Raw genomic sequence first — 24,623 nt, forward strand, 5'->3', positions numbered from 1 at the left:
TAGTGGGAGGCAGCATTTAACGCGCCATTTTGCTTTTGCCTGGCAGGTAATGAACAGGGCGCTAGCACAAGAGTGTGGTGGTGGTAAAAAAAAAAACCAAACCGCAGCCCCAAATGTACCAAGGGAAAGGTAGGAGGAGTGGGTGGGGGGCCGATACACAGGAGCCTGAAATATGAGCTTCTCGGGGCCATTTGTAGGCCTTGGATGGGGGCTACGAGAAGCCCAAACCATCTCCCAACAAGTGATGGGTGAGCCGTGACATCTGCAATGGAGTGGCTTATGCCTGAATAACAGACATTGGGCAGAATTTCTCGGGCTTAAAGTTGTCTGTAGGAAAAACGGAAACTATTTGTTGCTGGAGGTAGGAAACACCCCTGCATATGTCAAGTTCTTGTTTCTATGAGAGCCCTACCTGATCAAAGCTACAAGCACTCTCTCCCTAGCTGAAAGCTCCCTTTGGCGGAAATTGAAATTTGCATTTCTATTTTAGGCCTGGGAAGGAAGCAGGGTATCTCACTTGTATTTGTTTTTAGGAGCCAAAAGAATGGAGGTCTAAAGTCCCTGTTCCAAGGCGTTGGGCAGAGACCACCAATCCCATCATCTAATTTTTCCAAGCCCATGCAAACCCACAGGGGTGGGGCAATACAATAAAGTACTTCTGTGACTTTAAGAGGGGGAGGGCCACATGAGAACTGGAGAGATTCTATTCCCATCCCTCGGGGTCTGGGTGGACGGGTTTATGGTAACTTGAGGACTATCAGCTAGAGAATCTAGTTCTCCACCAGTAATGAATACTTTCATAGACAGCCTGGCATGTTTGCTTTCCCGCTTCATGTCTGCTCTGATGCCGTAAAACTGTAAAATCAGCTCAGTGAGCTTCTGAGAATTGTACCTGCAGTGGGACAGAAGGGACACAGGGTCAGGTGCTATATATAGGTTGGGACCGTACAGCTCTACTTCTGGCAACTGGCTTCTAGCTCTGAAGTCTTTGTTAAGCACAGCCGCAGACTCAGAACCCAGACCCGTCTTCCCACTCACACATTCTGGGCTCTGCTCTGCCCCTCTGCCCATACTCAAGAAGATCTAATTTGATTCATTTCATTTGGAAGAGTTATTTCCTGGTATTCCCAAACTATCAGCAACATGATAAATAAGCCACAGTAAAAAAAAATAGTAATAATGGCCCCTGTGAGATAGGATCACACACACACACACACACACACACACACACACACACACACACACACACACATTTAAACAAAGACATATATTTGTTTAGCACATATATATTTAAATCCCAGACTTAGGGAATGAAGCCACCAACCTGTTTAGCACTCTGTTTCTCCTCTCATCCAGATCGGCTGGGTTCCTCAATTGAACATAGCTAAAATGGTCCTACAGTGAAATTTATAAACAAAACCCCGCAACCCAATTAGTAAAGATGAAATCTCTGAAACAGAAAACAAGGTGGTTTTAAGCTTACAAAGCCGACCATGCCACGCTTTTCTCGATACTGCAAACATCTAGTTTCAAAAATCAAATTGCTAAACAAGAGAGATCACCCTGCCTCCCGCCCTTGCCCCCTGCCCGAGGGTGACTGGGAAGAGGCCCACCCACCACCTAGACAGGCTCTGAAGTAAGGGCCACTGCAGGTCTCAACACTTGCCGATGTCACAAGGATCCTTTAGTGACCGGGCACCCTTGGTTTAACTGTGATCTTTCTAGATGTGGGTGTAGGGTTGGGGAAGTGTCTTGGGTCCATTTGTTTTTGTTTTTTTTATGACAAAGAGGCCTTTGGGCTTTGAAATCAATGCTTTATTTACACCCCTTCTTGCCCCAACTGGATATCCAACTGGACTGTGCTTAACAAGTTTGTTAAGTGTGTCTGTCTTCTATCCCAATGTAAGGTTGGTGCAGGTCAATAATCCCATAGCTCAGGGATGGGAGAGGGAGGACGGACCGAAAAGTACTGATTAGCAGGGGCCATAGGGAAGAAGAAATTCACATACTAACCAATTCCAAAGACCTATTAGCATGTCGCCGAATGTAAATGCTGGAGTCACTGTGGCTATTCCTGAAAAGCAAAGACACATTTTGAATGGGCACCGCCCAGGGCACAAGTGGTCCAGTCACACAGTCACTCAAGTTACCCCAGCCCGGGGCTTTCCACAGCTGGGTTAAGCACAGTTGTGGCTTCAGACCCCGAGATGGTTTGTACCTGTGCATCCATACCGTTGAAACACACAGCCAGGTGTGGCCACAGACACTGGGCCCTCATCTACACCAAAATGCAAATCAGGGTTTTTAATAGAAAGCATATTTCTAAAAATCCTAGAATTTGGGCCAGGACTGGGGTCTTTATATACAAACATCCTGAGGTTTGGGGCCTCACCTGCAGTCCCCTGCAGGTTAAGGGCAGGTCTGGGCCCAAGGCCTGGAGGTTGTTCTCTCTGCTGCTCTTTGCTATGTGGCTACTTCCTGCCAATCAAGCCCTAGGGAATACCGTCATTTTTCCTGTCATACATAAGGAGACTGATTTTATCACCAAATCTTTGAGGCCAACATGGAATGCCCCTTGGTCTTTCGAGCAGAGCGACACCCCGAAAGTGGAGGCAGAAGAATCCTAGGCCATCAACTGTGGCTCCTGGCTAAGAGCTGTCAATGCTAGTTGGAAACTGACATCCCTCTGTAGAATGGATCACCCTATCAGCTTCAGGATGCCTTGGGTCCTGGCTTACTGCCCAGCAGAACTAGGTATCTGGTGGGTGCTATGTACCTTGACACAGAGTCATCTCAGTGTCCTTTAAACAAGCTCACTACATGGCTTGCAGGAGCCTGGCACTTGGCCTAAGTACACATTCTCAGAAAGTCCCTGGAAGACAGCTTTAGTATCTTTCAATCTAGGTAGTGTGACATAGTCTTCATTGCTACCACAGCACAGGCATGAAGCAAAATGCAACCTCAGAGTCAAAAGGGACCCTGGAGCCCAGATCTCAGCAGTGTCCAGAGTGACCTGATCCTCCATGGTGCAGTTCTGGGTGCTGTGGAACCCCCTTCTTGCCCTCGTGTTTGGGTAATACTTCCTAACTCAAAAGCACATTCCTGGTGGGAGGGAACGATCTCTCTCTCTCTCTCTCTCTCTCTCTCTCTCTCTCTCTCTCTCTCTCTCTGTCTCTCTCTCTCTCTCTGCTTTGCTGCAGTAAGGTTTCTCTCAGGTATTTTTTACAGTCTGCCAATGTGAGCCTTATAGTGAGTGTGAACCTTGACCTTCACTGTCCCAGCAATCAGGTGCTGAGGACCCATCTCCTGACCTCCAGAAGACAGGGGGAGGCACAGCCATTCATGCATTCATCTACCCAAAGAACTGAGTGCCCACTGCAAGCCAGGGCTATGCTAAAGCGAACTCCATGCCTTGCCTTTGCCTGGACTACAGAGTGAGTTCAAAGCCAGCCTAGGCAACTTAGACACTTCCTCAAAATAAAAAGGCAAAAGAGGGCTGGGAAAATAGTTCTGTGGTAGCCTAGTTCACTTGCCTAGCATGAATGAGGCTATGAATTCAATCCCCAGTGCTGCCAAAAATTTTACAGGAAAGAAATGACTTCTGTGAAGAAAAAAAAAAGAAGAAGATACTACGGTACAAGAACATATCAAAAATAACCTGTGGGAAAGCCGAGACACCTGTTTGGAGGAGATGTAATGGAGTTGCCCCCCAGAGGCTGAGCTGGAGTGACCCAGGGAACAGAGTTGAATGCAGAGCGACAGCCCTCCAGTTTGAAGGAGCCTAAAGCAAAGTATGAACCCAACTGAGGGTAGACGGCCAGGGCCAGAGGTGTGTGGTATAAGCATGAATGATCACGTGGGTCCTGTGGGTTCCCAGGCCAGTGGAAAGCTATGCAGGGAGTCCAGCTGAGCTGTGACCAGAAAAGCATCTATAGCGGAGAGGCACACAGAGAGTGGTCCCCCTCTGTAACCTCAAGCCAGGGATCAACCTCCTGAAAGTTCTGTTTACCCTGGGGCCAGCGGGTGGAGGCTCCAGGACTCCCTCACATAAATGAGTTAACTTCAGTACTGCCTGCTTACCATGGAGCTTCGGAGTTCTCTGTGCTAACTAGGTCTACAGCATCCTTAACCACAATGTGCCTGAGCCAGATGGGAAGCAGGACCCGGGAGGTAACTGCTACCTATTCTGTGACCAGTGACCAGACTCTGTGTAGGGTGTGGCCAAACAGACCTCATGCCCACAGACACAGACATTTCCTTGTTCTCCTCAGCCAACACCCACGGCTTGGGCGTTGCTTGCGCCCCCCGCTGATGCACTGTCTACCCAAGATGCTCCTTCACCCTAAGAGAGCAAGCCCTTGCCTCAGTTTCTAAAGTGAGAAGATCTTAGCAACATACCTGGAAGGGATCTTGTGTTCACAGGGGTTTTCTTCAAGGTCATCGGAGGAGCGGACAGTCCCGGGGGCTATAAATAATGAGCTTTCTACTTGGTCCACATGTTTCCTTTTCTCTTTCTTTTTACTGCTAGTTGAGGCTTCCGTTAACTTTTCTTCTATGGGTTTTGCGGGGAGTTCCGGGTTTGGGGGTTCTTGGGGCTAGAACACAAAAGAGCCAAAACACAGGTCAAATTCCCTACTGAAGTAGATGACATCATTCTCCGGGCTCTACTCCAATCCGGCCAGTGTCCCTTCCAATGCTGTTCATCTTACGAACTCCTTCCAACGTGGATGGCCCAAGAGAGACGCCCACGCCCAAATTCTGCTCCTTGTGCAGAGACCAAAGGCCTCGAATCAATGGAGAGAAGGCATCGAGTTCTGGAGTCAGGAAGCTCAGTGATATGAAATCCTGCCTGACTCAGCTACTTGACCTTAAGTCACTGACTGTCGTCTCTCTTTGAGCCTCACTTTCCCAGCTGTCAAATGGGTACAGTCACCTTCACCCTCTTCAGCACGTTCCTTCGAAGGCTATCCCTTATAGCAGGCAATGGCTGAACTTTCCGGTGGCCAAGTGCAAAGGTGCTCTATGGGCCTGCAGAGGGACACACACGAGCAAATGCAGAGTCTGGGGCAGGACACCGACACCGTGCCTCTGAGGGAAGGGATCACAGGGCTACATCCGGTATTTACTGGAAAGGGGACCTTCTAGCCACAGTCACACTGCGCACCTGTTACCCATCAGCCATGCCCCCATTGACATTTATAAATGTGGGGGCAGCAGGGAGAGCCTCCTCACCAGGGGCCAGGTAAGGGATTTGGAGGCCAGGCCAGCTGCCCTGAACAAAGTTCAAGGTAGGAACTGAAAGTGCCCTTAGCCACATGAGACCAGGGTTCTTCATGACTGAGCAGGGACCTTTCCTAGAGAGGAAATGATGAGAGGATTTTACTCATGTTATTTTTATTTTTTAATGATCAGAACAAGAAAAACTTGCCATTTTCCAGTTTTTGGCTTGCTCAGCTAGTCTTTCCTTTTCTTTTTGAAAGGAAGACCAAGTGTCTGGTAGGAGACAGACTCGGGGCTCTCCACCCCACGGACTTAGCACACCCCCAGGGTGAAGTAAGGGGCTGCACTTGGGGACCGAAGTGCAAAGCGGGGTTAGAAGCGGCAGGCAAACAAAGCCATGGGTCAGAGCCATAATGTAAGCTGCGTCAATATTGCTCCCTCTGGATGCAGGGAGGCTGCGCTCAGAGCTGGGGAAGGAAGCCTGACCTGCCCCCCCCCAAACCCCACCCCTGCTGGCCACCAGTAAGTCTTGGGGCAGGATGAGATTCTAAATCTTCTGAATGATCATATGATTCCAACCCAGGGCTGCCCCAACTACCCCTAACTATCCACTCTGCACACAGCAGGTGCTCAATCTAATTTCGGTAACTACTGGCAGAAAGCCTATAAAAATGAAGGGCCGGGCACTGAGGATGTAGCTCTGTTAATGGAGAGCTTGCCCAGCATGGAAAAAGCCCTCGGTTCTATCCCCAGCACAGCATAAACTTGCCATAGTGGTTGGTACTTAGAGGTGAAAACAGGAGGATCAGACGTTCATGGTCATTCTTGGCTATAGAGTGGGGGTTTGAGGCTAGCCTGGGGTACATGAGAGCCTGTCACAACCAAACAAACAAGAATGAAGGGCCAGACTTGCATTTGCATTAGCTGCTCGCCCAAGGCCAAGGCCAGGATGTAACTTGCTTTCTCATCCTCCTACTCGGCCTTCTGTCACCTGGAGAATCACTCCAGTTGTACTCCATGTCTCCAGCTTAGACATCAGATCTGATTTCTCTGAAGGTCATGGCCACCCCTGCTGGCTTCTGACAGTTTCCCACAGGAGGCACTGCTGGGCAGAACTGGCAGCCCACATCAGGTTTATATCCTTCTCTCCGAATGTCCTCATGATTCTCCAACTCTTCTTCACTGGGCTCTCTTTTTGTCTGCAGGTCCTGCCTAACTTCTACTTGTCCAGCTATTGGCCAGTCAGCTTCTTTATTAACCCAATCACAGTGGTACATATTCACACAGTGTAAAGGAATATTCCACAAAGAAGTGTGTGGATGGAGTTGCTCTCAACACCAGGGGAAGGAGACAGCTGTGTCTGGCACCCCTGGAACCACCAGCCCTCTTCTCCAGATCTGCCTTCCAACTAACTGTTGAGCACATTGCTCCCCAGCCCTGTCCCAAATAAGCCATTCATGGCCAAGGACTGACAATCCTCCCCATTGTTCCAGATTGGCAAACTGGACCACAGTGCAAGCTCTGACAATGGCTGTGTGCCATCTCAATCCTAAGCATCTCCAAGGGCTCCCCAGACTCCCAGTACCACTCATGAGCCCACCCATGTCTCCTCATTTATCTTCCTGTTTCATTCCCAAAGCAATATGCACTTGACCCCTGCATTTGGCAGACCCTGTCAGGCACCACACTGGTCTCTAGAGTCCAAGGATGAATATGCAGATGCCTACTTACTCTTGAGATGGGGAGAAAAAAAAACAACATGGAAACAGGAAAGAACAGCCAGTGTGGTTGGCCCCAGCTAAGGCAGCAAGATCTCTGTTTGGGCAGGAGCCGGGAAGAGGTGACCTTGGTACAGAACTCTGAAGGGCAAATGACCACTTGCTAAATGCAGGGAATTTTTATAACCCAGGGCATGGTTATCTGGGAACCAGGAGAAGCTGGATTGGCTGGAAGGAAGGCAGAGACGGCTGGACAGTTAGGTGGGAGAGGAAAGAGTGTCAAAGGTCATGCTAAGGAGGTGGGAGTAGGGGAAAATGAGATGACAATTGGGGTTTAGGGTCACCCCTCTGTGAGGCAGTTCAGGACTTAATTGGGAGGGATAAGAGGTGAAACACTGAGGAAGAGCTGAGGAAAGAGACGGGGCTGATCTGGAATAAGCCGGTTCCATTCCTAGCCTGATTCTGGTACTCAGGGAATGTCCCCCACCCAGTAGCTCTCCCACACCCTCCAGCCTCTCTGGGTCTGAGGAATTTCCCTCTGTGGAACCCTTTGCAGGGCCACCTCCACATTTGATGCCACATTCTCAGTGTCCACCGCACTAGGGAGGCTGGCACACCTCCCTTTTTGCCCTCACTTTGCTATCATGCTGGTTAGGATGGTTCTTCCAAAGGGCTGAGCCAGTGGTTCTCAACCTTCCTAATGCCGAGACCCTTTTAATACAGTGCCTCATGGGGTGGTGAACCTCAACCATAAAATTATTTTGTTGCTACTTCATAACTGTAATTTTGCTACTGTTATGAATCGTAATGTAAATATCTGATCTGCGGGATAGGGATATTTCATATGCAACCCCTGTGGAAGGGTCATTTGATCAGCCCCATTGAGGTTGTGACCCACAGGTTGAGAACCACTGCTGAGCTAACAGGCAGGTGAACGGCTAGAGCTAAGCGTAGGTACTTCTTCTCTCATCTCTGCATCCTAGCAGGGCGGCTTGAACACCCCCCCCCCCCCCGCGCGCCTCCCTCCATCCCCCCTCCAGGATTCCCAGGGCTGCAAGTTATTTCTATGTCCCCGGGGCTGACTCTCTGCACCTGTCCCCTCTTGTCCCCTCTTGAGCCACTGGCTAGATAAGAGTAGGAACACAAGAGGCTGACAAGTGTGTGCTCAGCTGCTTGAGCTTAGAATGAGTGTCCCCTTTCCTGTCTACATGATCCCTAGCAAGTCAGAGGAACCAAGAACATGGTCTGACACAGCCAAGGCTTCTAAGAACCGTGCCGGAAACCAACGTGAGTTTGTCCTGTTCCCCAGGTGGCCGCAGGAGATGACCTGATAGTTCACTGTGAATGGCTGCTTTTATACGATCGTCATAGCTACTCTGCTAAGGCCCTCACACACAACCTCATTCATCCTAAGAAGACTTCTGAGCAGGGTGTGGACTGGGATACGATAATTTTGCCTGGGTGCAAAATTCCCCCCGCCCCCAGGACTTGCTGGAGCCTTCTGGAAGGACACTGAATTCTATGCCTTCTAGGTTCTGTAAGGGAAGGCTAACAGAGGGAGAAACTCTTCCCAAACCTCAAGTACCTGCTGGCTCTCCACAGGGCCATTCTCTTTGGTTTCCCTCTGTTGGTGGTCCTCGGGGGAGGGTGTTGAACCAGATCCTGAGGCTGACATGGGCCCCTCAGAACTCTCATCAACATGGGACACCTGGTCACTAACGCTGGGGTGGCCGTTGTCAACAGGCAAGGAGAAACTGCAGCTGCTTTGGGAGCTGTGGGCCTCCTCCTCCTCCCTGGAGTCCTGCAGATAGCCCTCTTCTAGCTCCCCTAGATCGGCATCTTCACTTTTCAAATCCTCCCCACCTTCCGAGTAAGCCTCCAGCACTGCGGCTAGGGGCACCTCGTAGTGCGGGTAATAGAACAGGTCGTGCGGGATGACGGAGATCTTCGAGAGTGGTGGAGAAGGCTTGAAATCCAACCCTTCTTCACTGTGACTCCTGAGGGTTTCCAGGCTGACGCTGGTACTTGGAGGGTTGGATTGCATTTCTCCACCGACCCCTGAGAGGTCTTCCGCTTCTCCTTCTTCCTCGCTGCGATGCCGGGTGGACTTTCTCTTGGCCTTTTCAAACACTTCGGGTTTCTTATCTGCTGGTGTTTCTTCTGGGGGCAAAGGATGGTCTTGATCTTCTTGTTCGGGGCCCTTGGGAGGAGACTCATGTTTGTCGGGCTTGGCTTGGGATTCAGGGGACTCTGTCTCTGCATGGGGAGACTTTGACTTCCTTTTCCCCAGTTTCTCAGGATAATTCTCAAAACCCTCCTCCTCCTCAAGTGTCTTCTCATGGGGTGATGGCTCCTCATCAAAAGCCTGGCTAGTGGAAGCAAAATCTGCGAGGTCCCTGTTAAACTTGGAAGCCTTCAGGGGGATGCCTTCAAAATAGTCATCTTTATCCATAGGCTCGACAGTCAGCAGCTGAACCTTGAGCTCAGTGGAGTTGGCCAGGATAGTATGATCTCCAGGGGATGGAGAAGAAGGGCCTTTCTCACCTTGGCTAGCTGGACTCTCTACAGTGCCGTTACAGAATGTGGGGTCCTGGGGAGGCTGACTGTGATGGGGCATGCCATCCACACCAACAATGTCTCTAGGGCCCTTGTCTGAGGCAGCTTCCTGCACTGGCCTGGCTTCCTGTTCTGTCTTCTTTTCCTTGGCAACCTCAACCACTGAGACATAACTATCAGGCTTCGACACCTCCTTTGCCGCCCTTGGGCTCCCCTCAAAGCGGAAGTCTGAGCTGTAGAAAGGGTCTTTGCTACACGAGGCATCCTTGTGCAAATCAGCCTCAAAGTGGACGGATTTCTTGATTGGCAAAGAGTTGGACCTCCGGCTATCCTTTCTGGTTGATAAGATGGAAGACTCTGGAGCTGGCTCATTGGTCTTCCCTGGGCTCTCCTGAAGGACTTGGTCAATGATCTGGTGCATGAACTCAGTGGCACTGTCTGACAGATTGCGGCTGGGCACACCACCCAGACAGAGACCCTTTGTGCTCTCGGGCTGGTCACAGACGAAGACTTTGGCAGGGGGTGGGTGGCTGCTTTCATGGTTGATAGTGTAGGCCCGCTCTCCGTTCTCACTGAGGAGGAGGACTCGGCTTTCCTGCTCAGAAGGGCTTTCTTTGATTCGGACAAAGGTGGACTCAATGGGGGCTTCTTTGTCTGGATTCACAAAATCTTCCTGCTGAGAAACACAAGACAACATGAAATCACAGGTTCCACCTTCAAGTACAACTTCCAAACCCAAACAACAACAACAAAAGCCACTTTAACCAGAGTTTTCATGGTGATGTCAACCGCTGTCCTGCTGAGATGCAAAAATTGCCAGGTAAATAAAAATGTGAAATACGTTGTTTTTTTTTTTTTTAAAACTGTGGGTGCAAAGGTTATCAACGCACTCAATGGGGTGCTGAATGTACCTCAGTGAGCAGCACCTCAGCTGCTTCACTCCTGTGGACCCTGCCAGTGAGGGAGCTAGCCTGCCTGAGGTGAGGAGGGACATGTTCTTACTGACCATGTGGGTCACTACAAAAGCCTGAAGTTAGAAGCAGTGCAACATCAACTCTCATCAGAGCCTTGTGATCCTACCCAGGGGTGTCTTCAGTGCAAGAGCCCAGGCAGTGCTGAGAGGTAGGGCATAAGTCAGGGCTGGCTGGGCTTCCAGTGAGTGCAATGATGGAGCAGACTGATGTCACCCTCACAATCTGAAGCCAGATGGCAGAAACTTTTGAACTAGCATCAACATGCCTCTAGGTTCCTGAAATGGTCAGAATGGGCAACTCGCAACTTGGGTTCAGGAAGGGGCTATATCCTCTGCTTGGTTGTATTTCCCAAGGACTCAGGTGTTAGAAGCTTGGTACCCAGTGTGGCTACAGGAAGCATGGAGGGACCTTTAAAGGGAAAGGCCTAGTACAAGGTGATTGGGCCACAGGGAGTTCTAACCTCAGAAGGAACTGATATACTTCTCATAAGTCACCAGTTCATTGCAGAGGGAATTGTTTTCAGAGTGAAGAGCCAAGTGGTTCTCTGGCTTCCTGTCTTGCTCTGTGACCTCTCTGTCTCACATACACTTTGACTATAATGCCCACGAGGTCCTTTCTAGAAGGTGCTAGTGCTAACTCAAACATTCAATGCTGAGTCAAATCTCTCTCTCTCTCTCCCTCCCTCCCTCCCTCCCTCCCTCTCTCTCTCTCCTCTCTCTCTCTCTCTCTCTCTCTCTCTCTCTCTCTCTCTTTTTGTTTATTTTTATTTTATGTGTATATTTTTGCCTCTACATATATATGTCAACCATGTGTGTATCAGGTGCCTACAGAGGCAGAGAGGGTGACAGATGGTTGAAAGTCGCCATGTGGGTGCTGGGAACTAAACTTGGATCCTTTGTAAGAGCAGCAAGTGCGCTTAACTGCTGAGCCATCTCTCCAGCCCTAGATCTCTCTTCTTTATATGTTATCTAGCATCTGGTATCTTGTTGTAGCAATAGAAGACAGATCAACATAGAAAAAGAAAGCCATCTACCTCAGTTGCTACTCTTACTTTGCATACTGTCTCTGCCACAAAAGAAAACAAAGTTCAGGAAATGAGAAAGCAGGAGAATGAAGCCTATAAACAAGGGAAGCAACAATTACCAAAAGTAGACCTACCTATGACTCAGGGTTGGAATTACAAAAAAGAAGGCTCTAGAATAACCAATCTAAACTACAAAATATACAAAAGACATTCTTTGGAAGCAATCGCAGATAGAAGCCTAGACTTGAAGAGGAGATAGAAAGATCTCTCCAAGGGTAAAGGCACTTGCCATGTAAGCCTGAGAACCTCAGTCCCATCCACTCCCACAAGCTGTGCCCTGACCTCCATGTACTTACCCTGCATGCACAGACCCCTTGGCCCTCCCCTACAATGTATACAACAACAACAACAAAATAACAATAAAATATATTTTACAGTTATCTTTAAAAGCCTATTCCTACTGACTACTTAGGGAAAAAACAAAACAAACAAACAAAGAAAAAACAACCCCACAAAAATACTAAAGACTAAGAAAGTAAAATCACTAACACAAAATAATGTATCCCACACACCCCAGGATGAAACAAGCTGTTATGCGTGAACCAAGACCCTTGCTCCAGCCATCATGTCCTGAATCTCTCTACTCCCAGTACTGGAGAAGCCACACTTAGGTTTGCTGAATCTTGACCATGACCTTGAATCATACCATTTACCATCAATTTTTAATTTAGTGGTTCTCAACCTGTGGGTCACAATCCTTTTGACAAACCTCTATCTCCAAAAATATTAACATTACAATTCATAACAGTAGCAAAATTACAGTTATGAAGTAGCAATGAAAATAATTTTATGGTTGGGGGTCACTACAACATGAGGAACTGTATTAAAGGGCTGTAACATTACAAAGTTGAGAACCACTGTTTTAATTGTTATTAGATTCTGCCTCTGGATTAGCTCAGGCCTGGTGAAAACCCTGCTACCTAGTACCCCCAAAACAGAATTCTATAGCAATTACTGCCACTACCTCTTGCTGAATGTTCATTCTGAGCCACAGGCAAAACTGGGTTCTTCACACAGGTAGTTACTTTTTGCACAAGCCTGAAATATGGGTGATGCTTTCCACTTTAGAGAGCATCTGATACAGCTGTCAGAGAGGCTAAGGAAGCCACCTAGGATCACAGAGCTTCAAGTGGCAGCCCAGAAACTCCTCTTCAAAACACCATGGTGCCAGAAGGAGTGGAACCACACACACAGATCAGGCAATAATCTAACCCACAGCTTGGAGGGCCACTGGGAGTCACTGCTGTGCAAAATAAGGCTCCAGCCTCAGTGGTATTTTTAAGAGACCCAAGAAGGTGAACTTTGGAGACACAGAGCTCTGGAGTCAGCCGCAGTCCTGTATTAGATGGCTGTGTGACCCTGGAAAGACCTTTAGGTCTCTTTGGGCAGTGGTATTCTCATCTGTAAAAAGAGGATAATGGAGGTGAACCAGACAGGATTGTAGGAATGATAGCTGCAGACACAGTCTCCAGCTACAAGAGGGTGGGTCCCTGTTCCCTGACGTTTTTTTATTTCTTCACGTGTGCATTTTTTCTACCAGTCACTTACATCCGCTGGGAATTCTGATGCATCTACTGATGTGTTGACTGTCTTCTTTACTAGAACAAAGCTGCATTACGCTAGGCACCTCATCTGTCCAGCTGATTTTGTACAATCTTTTTTTAATTAAGTTTTGCATAACTGGAGACCAAACCCAGGGCTTTGTGAGCACTAACCAATGCTGTAGCACTAAGCTATGGCCAGCTCCAGTCCAGTTTCTTGCTGAGTCCCCTGAGCTGGTGCTAGGCATTCATTAAGTGGAAGATGGTTCCCACCAAAGGCTGTGATTGTTATTCTTACTGTTACTACTGTCTCAGTGTTAAGTGTTCAGTGAAACCATGATGACTTCCTTCCATGCCCCAAACCTATTTTCAAGTGTTACTTGGGGTTCTAAATGGTAAAAAGTGTGGTCAGAGAATAGTGGCATATAGTTGTATTCCCAGAATGAGGAGGCTGAGACAGGAGGATAGCCACATGCTCAAGGCCAGACATGACATTTTGAAACATGAGATCCTGTCTCAAAAATTCAACACCCCCCAAAAAACAAAACAACACATACACACACACACACACACACACACACACACACACACACATACTCCACGAGCATGCTTTTGAATGGTCATTATTATAATTTTGAGCCTTGGTAAAACTTGGTGAACAGCTGGGCTATTCCACTGGGTATCTACTGGGCATCTAAAGAGTGACGTCTGGATGACAAGGGAACATCTTCTGTCACCTTAATCAACTCTGGAATGGGAAGAGGTTTGGGTGAGATGTGACAGGCTTTCTGTCCCACCTGGGAGCTTGACGTATGTCACAGATGGTTTAGAAACTAGGACAAGGCAAGGAACTTGAGGTCATTTTGTTGCCATCAACCACACAGAATGATGCAGCCCAAGCCCCAACTGTGTCCCCTGGGGACCCAGTGCAAATGCGTAGTTTGTGAATTAAAGGTAAGGGATAGAAACGTACAGGTTCCAACTCCGGAAAGCGTTCTAGAAACTGGGCCACATAAGTCACAATGGACTGTTCATCCGGCATGTCCACCATGATGTCTGTTGAGAGAGACACAGCATTAGCAAAGACATATGCTTTCTCCACAGGACCCACAGGGTGTTGGCGAGGAAGGGACACACACACCAGCAAAGGATTTTCCTTTTCCTTTTCTCCTTGAAGAAATTTAGGCTCAGAGAAGGGGACAATGCCTTTGGCTAAAGTCCCACAGCTGGCTGAAGGACAGAGGAACCAGGATGGAGAATCCCGGGATCCTAGGCTCAGGATTTTGCCCCTCCTTCCTTGAGTCTTGGTTCACCTCACTGTGAGCAGTCAGCTCATTGCTGGTTTCATGAATAAGTACATCTGGTGACCACGATATCCTGCGGCAGGGGGTCCCAAATTAATCACTCAATGTGGAGAGCAATGTGACAAAACAGAGTCACACACCTTCGAAAGGAATGTACTCCCCTAACTCTGACATTCTGCAGGTGGGAACTGGTCCTTGAGGGATGGTCAAAGGCATGCTGGGTAAGTAAGATGTTTACAGTCATACTGTATTCAAAATGATCCTTCCTTCTTCCCTCCTCTTCCTCCCATTTTTCTTTCTCTCTCACTCCTTCCTTTCCTTTTCTCCTTCCTTCCTTTCATCTACAGAGTTGGGGATCTAAGCCATGGCTTCACACTTGTCACTGAGGTATGCCTTTAGCCCCCAAAGAGATCATTTCTAAAGTAACCTCAGTGACTCAAATATGGAAGAGCTAGGTAAGTTTACAGGTGGATTATTATGCAATATATATTATATATTGCAATATAAATATATAACTGGAGATTATAGAAATATACTACCTAAATATTAATATATATGAGTGAAAAAAGAGACAAAATTATACATATACCAAATGATACCGATTATTTAAAAATACTATAATTAGATGCACAGAAAAAAGACTATAACATAGGAAATAATTTTTTTCTTCATTAAGCTTTTATTTTTATTTTCTGAGTTTTCTACCTGGAAGAGCAGATGGTATATCTGTAATAATAATAATAAAAGGACAGAGAGGGTCACTGTACCTTCCGGCTCCAGGAGCCTGGGGATGTGCAGGATATCGTGTGCAATCCTGAAGGCCTTCTCTAGATTCTCCCGGGTGGAATCTTCCAGAGCCTGCTTCATGTCCACTAGGCTGGGGTCAATGGCCTTGATGACAGCCAAGAAAGCCAGCCCACTCCTCCAGCTGCCCGCAAAGTCCTGGACTGCCACGCCATACCTGATGGAAAGGTTAGGAAAGGAACTGGAAGACGAGGTCTGCACACAGTATCCTCGCTGGCCTGAGGGGCTGGGTGCTGTTCATCTCACCCTGTGAAGACACCCCAGCCCTGACCACCGGGAGGACCACCCTGAGAATTTTCCAAATGGAGCAGGAGGTATACGTTATCCAAAAGGGCAACAAGACCCTTGGTTCCTACGTTTCTAAAGACATAAAGGAGAGATTTTTACACTGCACATATCACAGATGGCGATGAGAAAGGGACATGTGGGGAAGTGCCCTGTTATAGACAGAGCCAGAAAGATCCAAGTTCCTATCCCAGCTGCCCCCTATGCTTCTGGCTCTGTGGCCTTGGCCAGGCACACACCCTTTCTGAGCCTCTAACACTTAAGTTAGGGTGAATATAGGATGACCTTGTGGGGTGCTGTAATCGGGAAGGGTGACGTTTCCACAAGAATGGTCTCGTCTGAAGGTGAACTCAGTGTGTGAAGCAAGAGTACAGAAGCCACACAGTGAGTGTCAGCCACCAGCATCATGGATACACATAAAATCACAACTTTTTTCCTCACGTGTATGTATGTACGGTAGGCATGTTCGTGTGTGTGTGTGTGTGTGTGTGTGTGTGTGTGTGTGTATGTGTGCACGCGCATGCAGGGTGGGGGGAGGTGCATGTGTGTGGAAGCTGGAGACCAACATCAGAGAGTCTTTCTTAATTGTTCTCTGCTGTATTCACTGAGGCAAGGTCTCTTACTTGACCCAGAGCATACTGACACGGCTATTCTGGCTAAGCCGGCTTGCCCTGGGGATCCCTCTGTCTCAGCCTTCTGAGCTCTGGTATTACAGATGGGCTGCCAAGCCTGTGGGCACTGAAAATATGAACTTTGGTCCTCACGCTTTCCCAAAAAGTGTTTTAACCACTGATCTTTCTCCCCAGCCCTACAACCATAACTTTCAAAGTGAGGGGCAAAGAGAATCATGCCAGGTTCTCTTTAGAGTCCATCCTTTCATGTCTTATTCTGCTCACGGAACTAACAAAAATCTAAGATCTTCCAAAGCAGAAACAACTGGAGACTCCCAACAGGTTACAAACTCTCTAGGCAGAACTCTTACAAGCCTTGGCCCATGGGACCAAAGCCAAGGACCCCAACAGTCATCTAGACAATCTTAGGAAGGCTGTAAACCAAGCCAAAGCCACCAGGTGCCACATGCACTTGCCCAAATGCATGGACGCATGGGTACCTAAATGGGGCCACAGAGAGAACACTCCCATCTCCCAGATGCCATCTCTCTTTCCCACTCGCACGGCCCCTGGCAATGAACTCTCTGGAATAAACATTTCTTGGTTTTTCACAGTAATCTATTCTAATCATTCACACTCAACTCCCTCCATCAATCCCCCAAAGGTCTAGCCTCTTCCCAGCCCCTGGGAGGTGTGTAGAAATGTATTAAGTGGCTGTTAGGAGAGGTCCAAGCTGCTGTCCCAAACCCTGTCACGACTGTCTTGGAAGGCAGTGAATGATGTTACCACGTACCAGGGGGAAGTTTGGACAAGTAAGTGAGACACCAGCAACTACCCCCTAGGGTGTCTGCAGAGGAGCTGGGATGTCCCCGAGTGGATGTGGCTTCCTCTACACTAACCTGGCACCTCTGACAAACTCCCAAAATCCGCCAGTAAAGGGTCTGACGGAAGACTGCTTTAACGGGGCCTATGAAATGGTAAGAGTGCTTACTGCACAAACCTGGGCACCTGAGTTTGAATCCCCAGCACCCACACAAAAATCCAGGCATAGCTGTCCATGCATGTAAGCCTATCCCTGGGGAGCAGAGACAGGAAGGTGCCAGGAGCTTGCTGGCCAAGCCTAGCGGAAATGGTACACATCTGATTTAGTGTGAGACTTTCTTTGTCTTAGGAGAATAAAATGGAGAGCTGTAAAGGAAGACACCTGAGGCTTGCTCTGGCCTCTGTGTGTGCATGTGTGGGCATGCCCCACACACTCACATGCACACACCACACACGAACTGGAGAAGCACATCACAGCCCTGTTCTGATGGTTTATGTGAAGCACAGGGCCCATGGACACCTAGCACCTTAGCAGACAGAATTTGATCTGCCTCACTCCCCGACCCAAGGTCCATGTGTAAACATGGAAACAGTCTTGTGGGGTGTGGTACGCCCATGGTGGACCCCAGTGGGCCTAAGGCAGGAGAGAGGTTGGGGAGCGGGGAGACTGCAGCTTACTTCCTCGTTTTTCTCTGCACCCACGCCAGCAGGGTCTTGATGGCCTTCCTCTGGTCTTTCACTGATACCGCCACACTCCTCTCTGTGGTGGGGGTGGGTGGGTAGGAGGAGTCGGAGTCTGTGCCCCCCGAGCCAGGTGACAAGCTGGAAGATGGGGAACTCCTGCTGAGGTTGCCCGTGAGCTCCTTTATCTAGAGAGAAAAGGGCAAATCAGACCCAGTGACCCACAAGGGACTCCTGGCCAGTTGGTCCCTCTGACCTGCATCCATGAGACCTTGGCTGGAGAGTCCAGGTTGTGTAGACCTGGTTCTCAGTAGATGAGAAACTTCTCCCGAGATCCCTGTAGCTCTCACCAGTCACACACACTCGTCCTGACCAGACTCTGTCTGTTCTGTTCCACTATAACCTGGCACTCCCAGAATGCATCATGCTCCTTCAGGCTTCACTGTCCCTGTTCACTCTGGGCCCGCTGGCTGGCTGTCCCTTTCCTCCAGCATTGAGCCGTTACCACAGCATCCGTGTGAGGAATGCAGAAGCTCAGGCCTGCCCCACAGATTTAGACGGCATCTCAGCACCATGCCCATGCAATTCATATGCATAGTACATCTGAGAAGCATTGCTCAGAGCACACTCCTGTTCACACTTCAAAACCCTGCTCTGGTCACTTCCTTGGGTATGTTTTCCTCATTCTGGTCACCCATTTGTGGTAGTTGTCCCTGCTTAGAGCTCTTACAAAGCCCTGCTCATACCTCGATTGTGACCTGCACCGTAGAGTAGTATGGAATCCATGTATCTTTGGGATTCCCCCAAGAAGACAGAGCCCATCTCTCTAGCATCTGTGGTACTGAAGAAACTCAACAGACATCTAATGAATGAGTAAAGGAAGCTCTGGGGTCTATTTAAGGCATTTAACACATTTCCTGATGTCCTCAGCATCTCTCAGGAAGCCAGGTCACAGAGTGATTGAGTCCTGTGTGAACTCGGTCCAGCGGGCAAAATTCTCACATGCAGCATATTTTGTGACCATGGCTGCATTTGCAGATGTGGAAACAGAGGCTCAAGCTATAGGCTTACACAGAAAGGGATCCATACAGTGCTTGTGTAAGTACTTCTGGGCAACACCGGCCCTAAAGCCCCTCTAATCCTTCCCCTTGTGGCTCACCTTTTTAACTAAACCATGAACCCAGTCTTCCCTTCGTGGTTCTCATTCAGAAAGTGGAGAATCCATGGGAACTAAGTCTCATGGTGTCCCTTGCTGTGTGCATGCTGTTCTGTGGTTAGAGCAATGTTCAATATGATGACTGTGGGCCAGAGAGTAGTGGGCTTACCTGGAAGAAGAGAATGATGTTCCATATCAGCCCGAGAACCAGTGAGGGGTTGCCATCCGCTATTTCTGCTGCATCGATGCTAACCAGCTTGACCTGGAAAGAAGCGATTGATGAGCACAAAACTCCAAGGAGTCCGATCTACTACCTTCACTGCCATCCAAAGCCTGATGCTGCTGACTGCCTGGTACCATTTGTCACTGTCAAAGACCACCTCTTGGGGGACGCCCAATGTGTAAAACTGTATTTGATAAAAACGTATATAGTGCTTACTATGTGTGGACACCGCCTTAAAGCCTTACAAGTGCTTATGAGCACTGACTCAGTTTACCCCAACCACAAGCCCATCATGTAGGCACTTCTCTTACAACTGTGTGTCAGGAGGGCATTCAAAGTTCCCACCATTCTCTTCCAAAAAGGGCGGGCCCAGGATGGCTGCATGCCACATGAATGCCATCAAACCTCTTGATTTAGCACAACCTTGACCACCTCAGAGCACCAACACCAGCCATCAGAAGCACAGAAACAGTGAGCCCACCACAGCAAGGGACTCTGCATCTGTACAGAATGCTCTACAGCTGGCTGTAACATGCCAGCCTGAGAAACTGCCCAGAGGTGACTCGTTTATTTCACCCGTGTCTGACCACACAAAGATGTTCCTGGTGAACTCCTAAGGCTACTTGCATCCCCTGAACCTGCAGCACCCCAGTACCTAGTTAGGGAGGTGCATTTCCTCAATACCCACAGTCTTCATTTTACATCTGTGCCTACGGAGGCTAGAGGTTGATGTCCTGTCTTCCTCTACCAGGCTCCACCTTTTTCTTACTTATTTTTATGCAAGTTTTTAGCTATCAAGTATCAAAACTCGGGTCATCTTAAGCAGCAAGGGCTTGACCCACCAAGCCACCCTGCCAAGCCCATTCTGCATTTGAACACACACTGGGTCTCCTGTGTGGGCTCAGGATGGAGGGTCACTGCCTACAGCCAACATTTCATTCTGCACACGGCATCTGAGCCCGAGGTTCAGCCTTCTGCCAACCTCTCTGCAAAGGGCCAGAGAGCGAGCAGGATGAGCGAGGCTGTGCAGGCCATCCAGGATTCTCCTCCATTTCCTCTCCCCGTTGAGCAACCCTTCACAAATGTACACAGCTGTCTTCAGGGGAAGGGGGGATGAAGTGAGCTAATCAGAGCAACCTTTTAAAAGCCACACTGCACACTCTATCCCGGGACACTTAGGGGAGGAAAAACTTAGAGAGGTTGTCTGTCATACAGCAGTTTTTCTCTCCACTCTCCCTCTCCATCATGGGTCTTTAAACTGTCTTGGCTCGGGTCTCTGATCTTATCGGTTTATTGGGGGCTCTGACAACACCAGTTAGGCCTGGGGTAGCCTAATTGAGACTGACTGCCCAGCTCCCTGGCTGACGGGCCGTTCACAGCCGCTGCCAAGAAGGTAATTGAGACAACACGGGCTCATCGCCGGCAGACCGGAGGCCAGGAAGGAAGTTGTCAATACTAAGAGGTACACAGCCCATCAAACTCGGAGCCAATATTCGGTCCATGTTCCTCCACCATCATTTACCCCACATAACCAATCACTTGTTGGGATGCTCCTGTCTGCTCTCCAAGTCCTTCCTGGAAATATCCCTGGGTTTGCAGAGATAGAGAACATTCCAGTCCAGTGAACTGCAAATACTTAAAGGGACTCTCATCCTCATCTTCAATGTACAGTCCCCCTTCTTCCATCCATGGTGATGGACGGACAATAAAATCATCACACTGCAGCTTTCCAGGGACACTCTCCCCTCCTCTTCCCCCTAACTCAGCTCGTTATGCCTCACTGCATACAGTAAGATCACTGGGTTACAGGACCATCCTTTCTCTCCTCTGAGCGGACAGGTTTAGAGAGGTGACTCAATCGGGAGCTTTCATGACAATGGCTTCCCAAGTTAGTTCCTTTAATGCTCTCAGTGTCCCCATTTCAAAGGTGACAAAGCCAAGGCTTGGCCTGAGTAACTTAACTGGAGGTCTGAGATGGTCCCAGGGGGAGGCTCTCTGTAACCCACAGTAGAAAGGAGGAACGGGTGTACACTGGCTGGTCCCAGAACCCCAGAACAGCAGGTTTGGTTGCTGTTTGCACCTACTTCCTACCCAGCTGTGGGCACTGCCACCAAGGACCCAGCAAAGCCACTGAGGCCTGCCCTTCTTGGAATCCAGGCAGTGGCACAAAGTGGGACACACAAGGCTCCCTGAGTAATTTTGTGTTTTCTGGGAATGGGACACAGCATGCTTCAGGGAGGTTATCTTGTCCTCTCCATCATCACCTTCCTCCTAGGTCATCATCCCCCTGCCTGGGAAACGGAGCCAAACGAGGCACTGAGTTACCATCTATCCACGCTGAGATGTTTCTAACTGTTGCTACAAAATAAATAAATAAAAAAAGGGGAAAGTGGGGTCAGTGGTCTGTGGTCCTGTGAGGGTGCTAGAGCAGACAGCCTGGAAAGGCTCACACGTGGAGTACAGAAGGGCAGGCCTTCTCAGCCTCTGCCACGCTTTCCCATGGCACCACGTGCACTTCGATTCCTCTATGGCAGGAACACCCTCATGTGAAGACTCCTCAGGCCACATATCCTCATCTCTGTGGGGCTGAGGCTCCTCTTTGTGCCTTGGAGTGCCAAACAGCATGTTGCCTGCATGAACGCTCTTTCCTCTGGACCCCAACCATCTCCAAGGCTCATGTGCATCTTATTAACTGATTCTCCCCAATGCTATGTATAGCCCAGGTCCACAAAGACACTCAGATGGAAGCCTATGACATGCCTGGGTAACTGTGACCAGACCCCCATGTGGGCATTAACAGTGGGAGACCATCTCACAATCTCCTAAGGCAGAAGGAGAAGGAGTAACATTTGCAGGTGCATGAAGTCCCCACTCATGTCCTCTCCCAAATAAGGGCTCCTTTGGAATTCAGAGGGGACACTGCTTCAGGAAAGTAAATGGATGGAACACAGGTGAGTGTCATCACAAGTCAGTCAAGCCAGGGAGGTGGCAGGGAACGGCCACACCACACTTGGCGGGGGTGGGCACACCACCCTTGGCGGGGGCAGGCACACCACCTCCTCAACAGTTCTCTGAGGAGAGTTCTGTTTCTGATCCCTCTATTTAGAGAGGTACGTGATTTCCCCATAATCCCTAGAAGTGAGTGGGGAGGCCAGGATTGGAAACTGAAGCCTAGTCACACTAAGGCAAGGCTGATCCTCGCTCAAGTAGAGGCTGACAGTGTGCCTGAGCCCACAGAGGGAGCCCTTAAGTGAATCTGGGAAGGGCTTGTATTTCAAACGACTTCACTGAGATGAGGCCAACATTGTTCATTTAGAGCATTTGATTCAGTGGGTTTGGTATATTTGCAGACTTGTGTGAACACCACTTCAGCAGATTGTGGACCACATTTACCATTTCTAAGAATGGCCCTGAACCCACGAGTCATCATCCTGCATCCCTCTACCTCCTCTCAGGCCTAAGCCACCACTAATCAGTCTACTTCTCCACCACAGGAATTTCACGTGGATGGAATCATGTAAGAAGCACTCTTCATGTCGGCCTGGCTTCTGTCACTCAGTACACTGTGCTCTTGAGGTCCTATGCCATAACACCTCAGCACCAAATTATTTTTCACAACCAAGTAATATTCCACAGGAGTGCTGATCCATCCCTCAGCTGATAAATTCCTGGTCTGTATTCACCTTTAAAGGCTCTGATATCAAAGGTGTACTGGGGTGTTTTGTGATCACCATCATCTGAACCTTTGGCATCCAGGACTTTCTCTATTGTGTGGCGACTGGGAGACAGATCCCCCCTCCTCTGTGGTGGTAACTGGGCTTCCCACTCCACTTGACATCACATCATTCTGCTCAGGACAACACTGCGGTGGTGAACACCTTCCCCGGGCTGGAGGAGAGCAGTCAGAAAAGCAGAATCATGCCTGCTCCCGTCCTTCAGCAGGTTCTGAGACGGTCTAGGTACCCGGCTTTTCCCAGGCTCCATCCTCGATTCTCTGGGTCCCTTCATGAGCTACTGGACATCCTTCCCCCGGTTCCCTTTCTGCTGAGATAGTGCACATCTGCCTGTCTTACACACAGAACCTCAAAGGAGCTGCATCTTGGGGTAATGTTTACTTTGTGTCAACGGGTGAGACAAGCTGAAGACTGTTTTTACCCAGATCAGTCCAGAAACAAACCAGTGAAAGGAGGCTTAGCCAGGCAGTGGTGGCGCACGCCTTTAATCCCAGCACTCTGGAGGCAGAGGCAGGCGAATCTCTGTGAGTTCGAGGCCAGCCTGGGCTACAGAGTGAGCTCCAGGAAAGGCACAAAGCTACACAGAGAAATCCTGTCTCGAAAAACCAAAAAGAAAGGAGGCTTTGGGGATGTCACCCCTGGACCTCCCCTTCCCACCTGTGAAGGACAAGAAACAGTTCCAAATGAGGATCCAGAAATCCTCACGACAAAGCCAGGCTGCTACCATTCCCTCTGCCACACTGACCGCCAAGTCCTCAAGTTCCAAGAGAAAGCTACTTTCTAGCAATGAATCCCACAGCTCTGGGAACCCACCAGCTGCTGCCCCCCCACCTCAGACTGCCCACCCACAGGCACAGACAGGGTGGGCAGGACATTGGGACAACATCCCAAAATGTAGCTTCTCCAAGTGACTTTCCTTCACCCCGAGCTTGGGAGGGGTTGGCTATTCCCGCTATTAAAACTTTCTACACTTCCCTCACGACCACACCAAACTTCAAAATTCTGCCCTTTCTCCCCGGGGCAAGCGTGTGTTATCGAGGTGGGCTTCAGATACTTACATTGCTATCTTCCAGAAACTTAAGTGCTTTTGCTATGTTGTTCAACCGAAAAATACGATGTGATGAGGATTTGTATTCATGCAGCTGAAAAACAAGAGAAGACACCGCTAAGCAGGTGCAGGCGCGGTAGTGCCCCAGGACCACAGTGAGCGCCTGTCCTTTATCATTTCCTTTTGGAGAAGGTTAGGGATGGTGTTGAAAACACTATCCAAATGCCACTGTGACACTGGGATCCTGGGACCTGACTCGCTGGAGATGGGGAACAGGGAATCTCGACATGGGACAAACGTGTCTAGCTTTCTCTCCAGCCAGCAGCCTCCCTCCTCTAGGGACCTGCAGTAGCATGCTCTCATAGCACACGCGACTCTTCGGTTAGGGAAGCGAGCTTGCGGTCTTCCTCATCACCGCTCTGCTCAGCCTCCCCAGCAGCAGCAGCAGCAGCAGCAGCAGCAGCAGCAGCAGCAGCAGATGTGGCTGGTTTCTGGCTAAGCACTTTTTCACACGGGGCTTGGGGGAGAATGCACAAAAGCCAGCTGCAGGCTGCAGCTCCAATCCTGACAGCGTGAGTTCTGCACAGAGTGCCACAGTGAGCTCGTCTCCAGAGAACACACGTGCCAGTTCCCACTGAAAGGACCCACTGTGCTCTACCAATAGGCAGCAGAGGACTCTTTTTTTTTTTTTTTTGCTGAGCTGCGGGGTCAAAGGTCAAGGACATGAAGGTTGTTGCCATGGGCCCTGGCTTCAAAGTGGGAGCCTGCCTATTGGGAACATAGAACGAGGGCTCAGAATTCGCTTTCTTAGGAAGTCTTTGGGGGGCCCTGCAGCTTGTTCACTGAGACCTGCTGAGTGAGA

General features: G+C 49.3%; 1 protein-coding gene across 4 annotated transcripts in view; it reads right to left on the reverse strand.

Annotated features, from left to right (window-relative positions):
- Positions 1-24,623, reverse strand: part of Clmn (calmin) — a 93,422-nt gene that overhangs the window by 703 nt on the left and 68,096 nt on the right. The window contains exons 4-13 of one of the 4 annotated variants that reach the window (XM_059279695.1): positions 23,772-23,855; positions 18,926-19,018; positions 17,598-17,788; positions 15,165-15,358; positions 14,067-14,149; positions 8,524-10,167; positions 4,399-4,595; positions 2,014-2,074; positions 1,325-1,395; positions 798-892 (exon numbers count right to left, since the gene is read on the reverse strand). In XM_059279695.1, coding sequence (XP_059135678.1) covers positions 798-892; positions 1,325-1,395; positions 2,014-2,074; positions 4,399-4,595; positions 8,524-10,167; positions 14,067-14,149; positions 15,165-15,358; positions 17,598-17,788; positions 18,926-19,018; positions 23,772-23,855 — 2,713 coding nt within the window. Of the gene's footprint in view, positions 1-797; positions 893-1,324; positions 1,396-2,013; positions 2,075-4,398; positions 4,596-8,523; positions 10,171-14,066; positions 14,150-15,164; positions 15,359-17,597; positions 17,789-18,925; positions 19,019-23,771; positions 23,856-24,623 lie in introns of all 4 variants that reach the window. The other 3 variants (XM_059279693.1, XM_059279697.1, XM_059279694.1) reach the window with 3 other exon arrangements.

The sequence above is a fragment of the Peromyscus eremicus genome, chromosome 14 (assembly GCF_949786415.1).
Source record: "Peromyscus eremicus chromosome 14, PerEre_H2_v1, whole genome shotgun sequence".
Lineage (NCBI taxonomy): Eukaryota > Metazoa > Chordata > Mammalia > Rodentia > Cricetidae > Peromyscus > Peromyscus eremicus.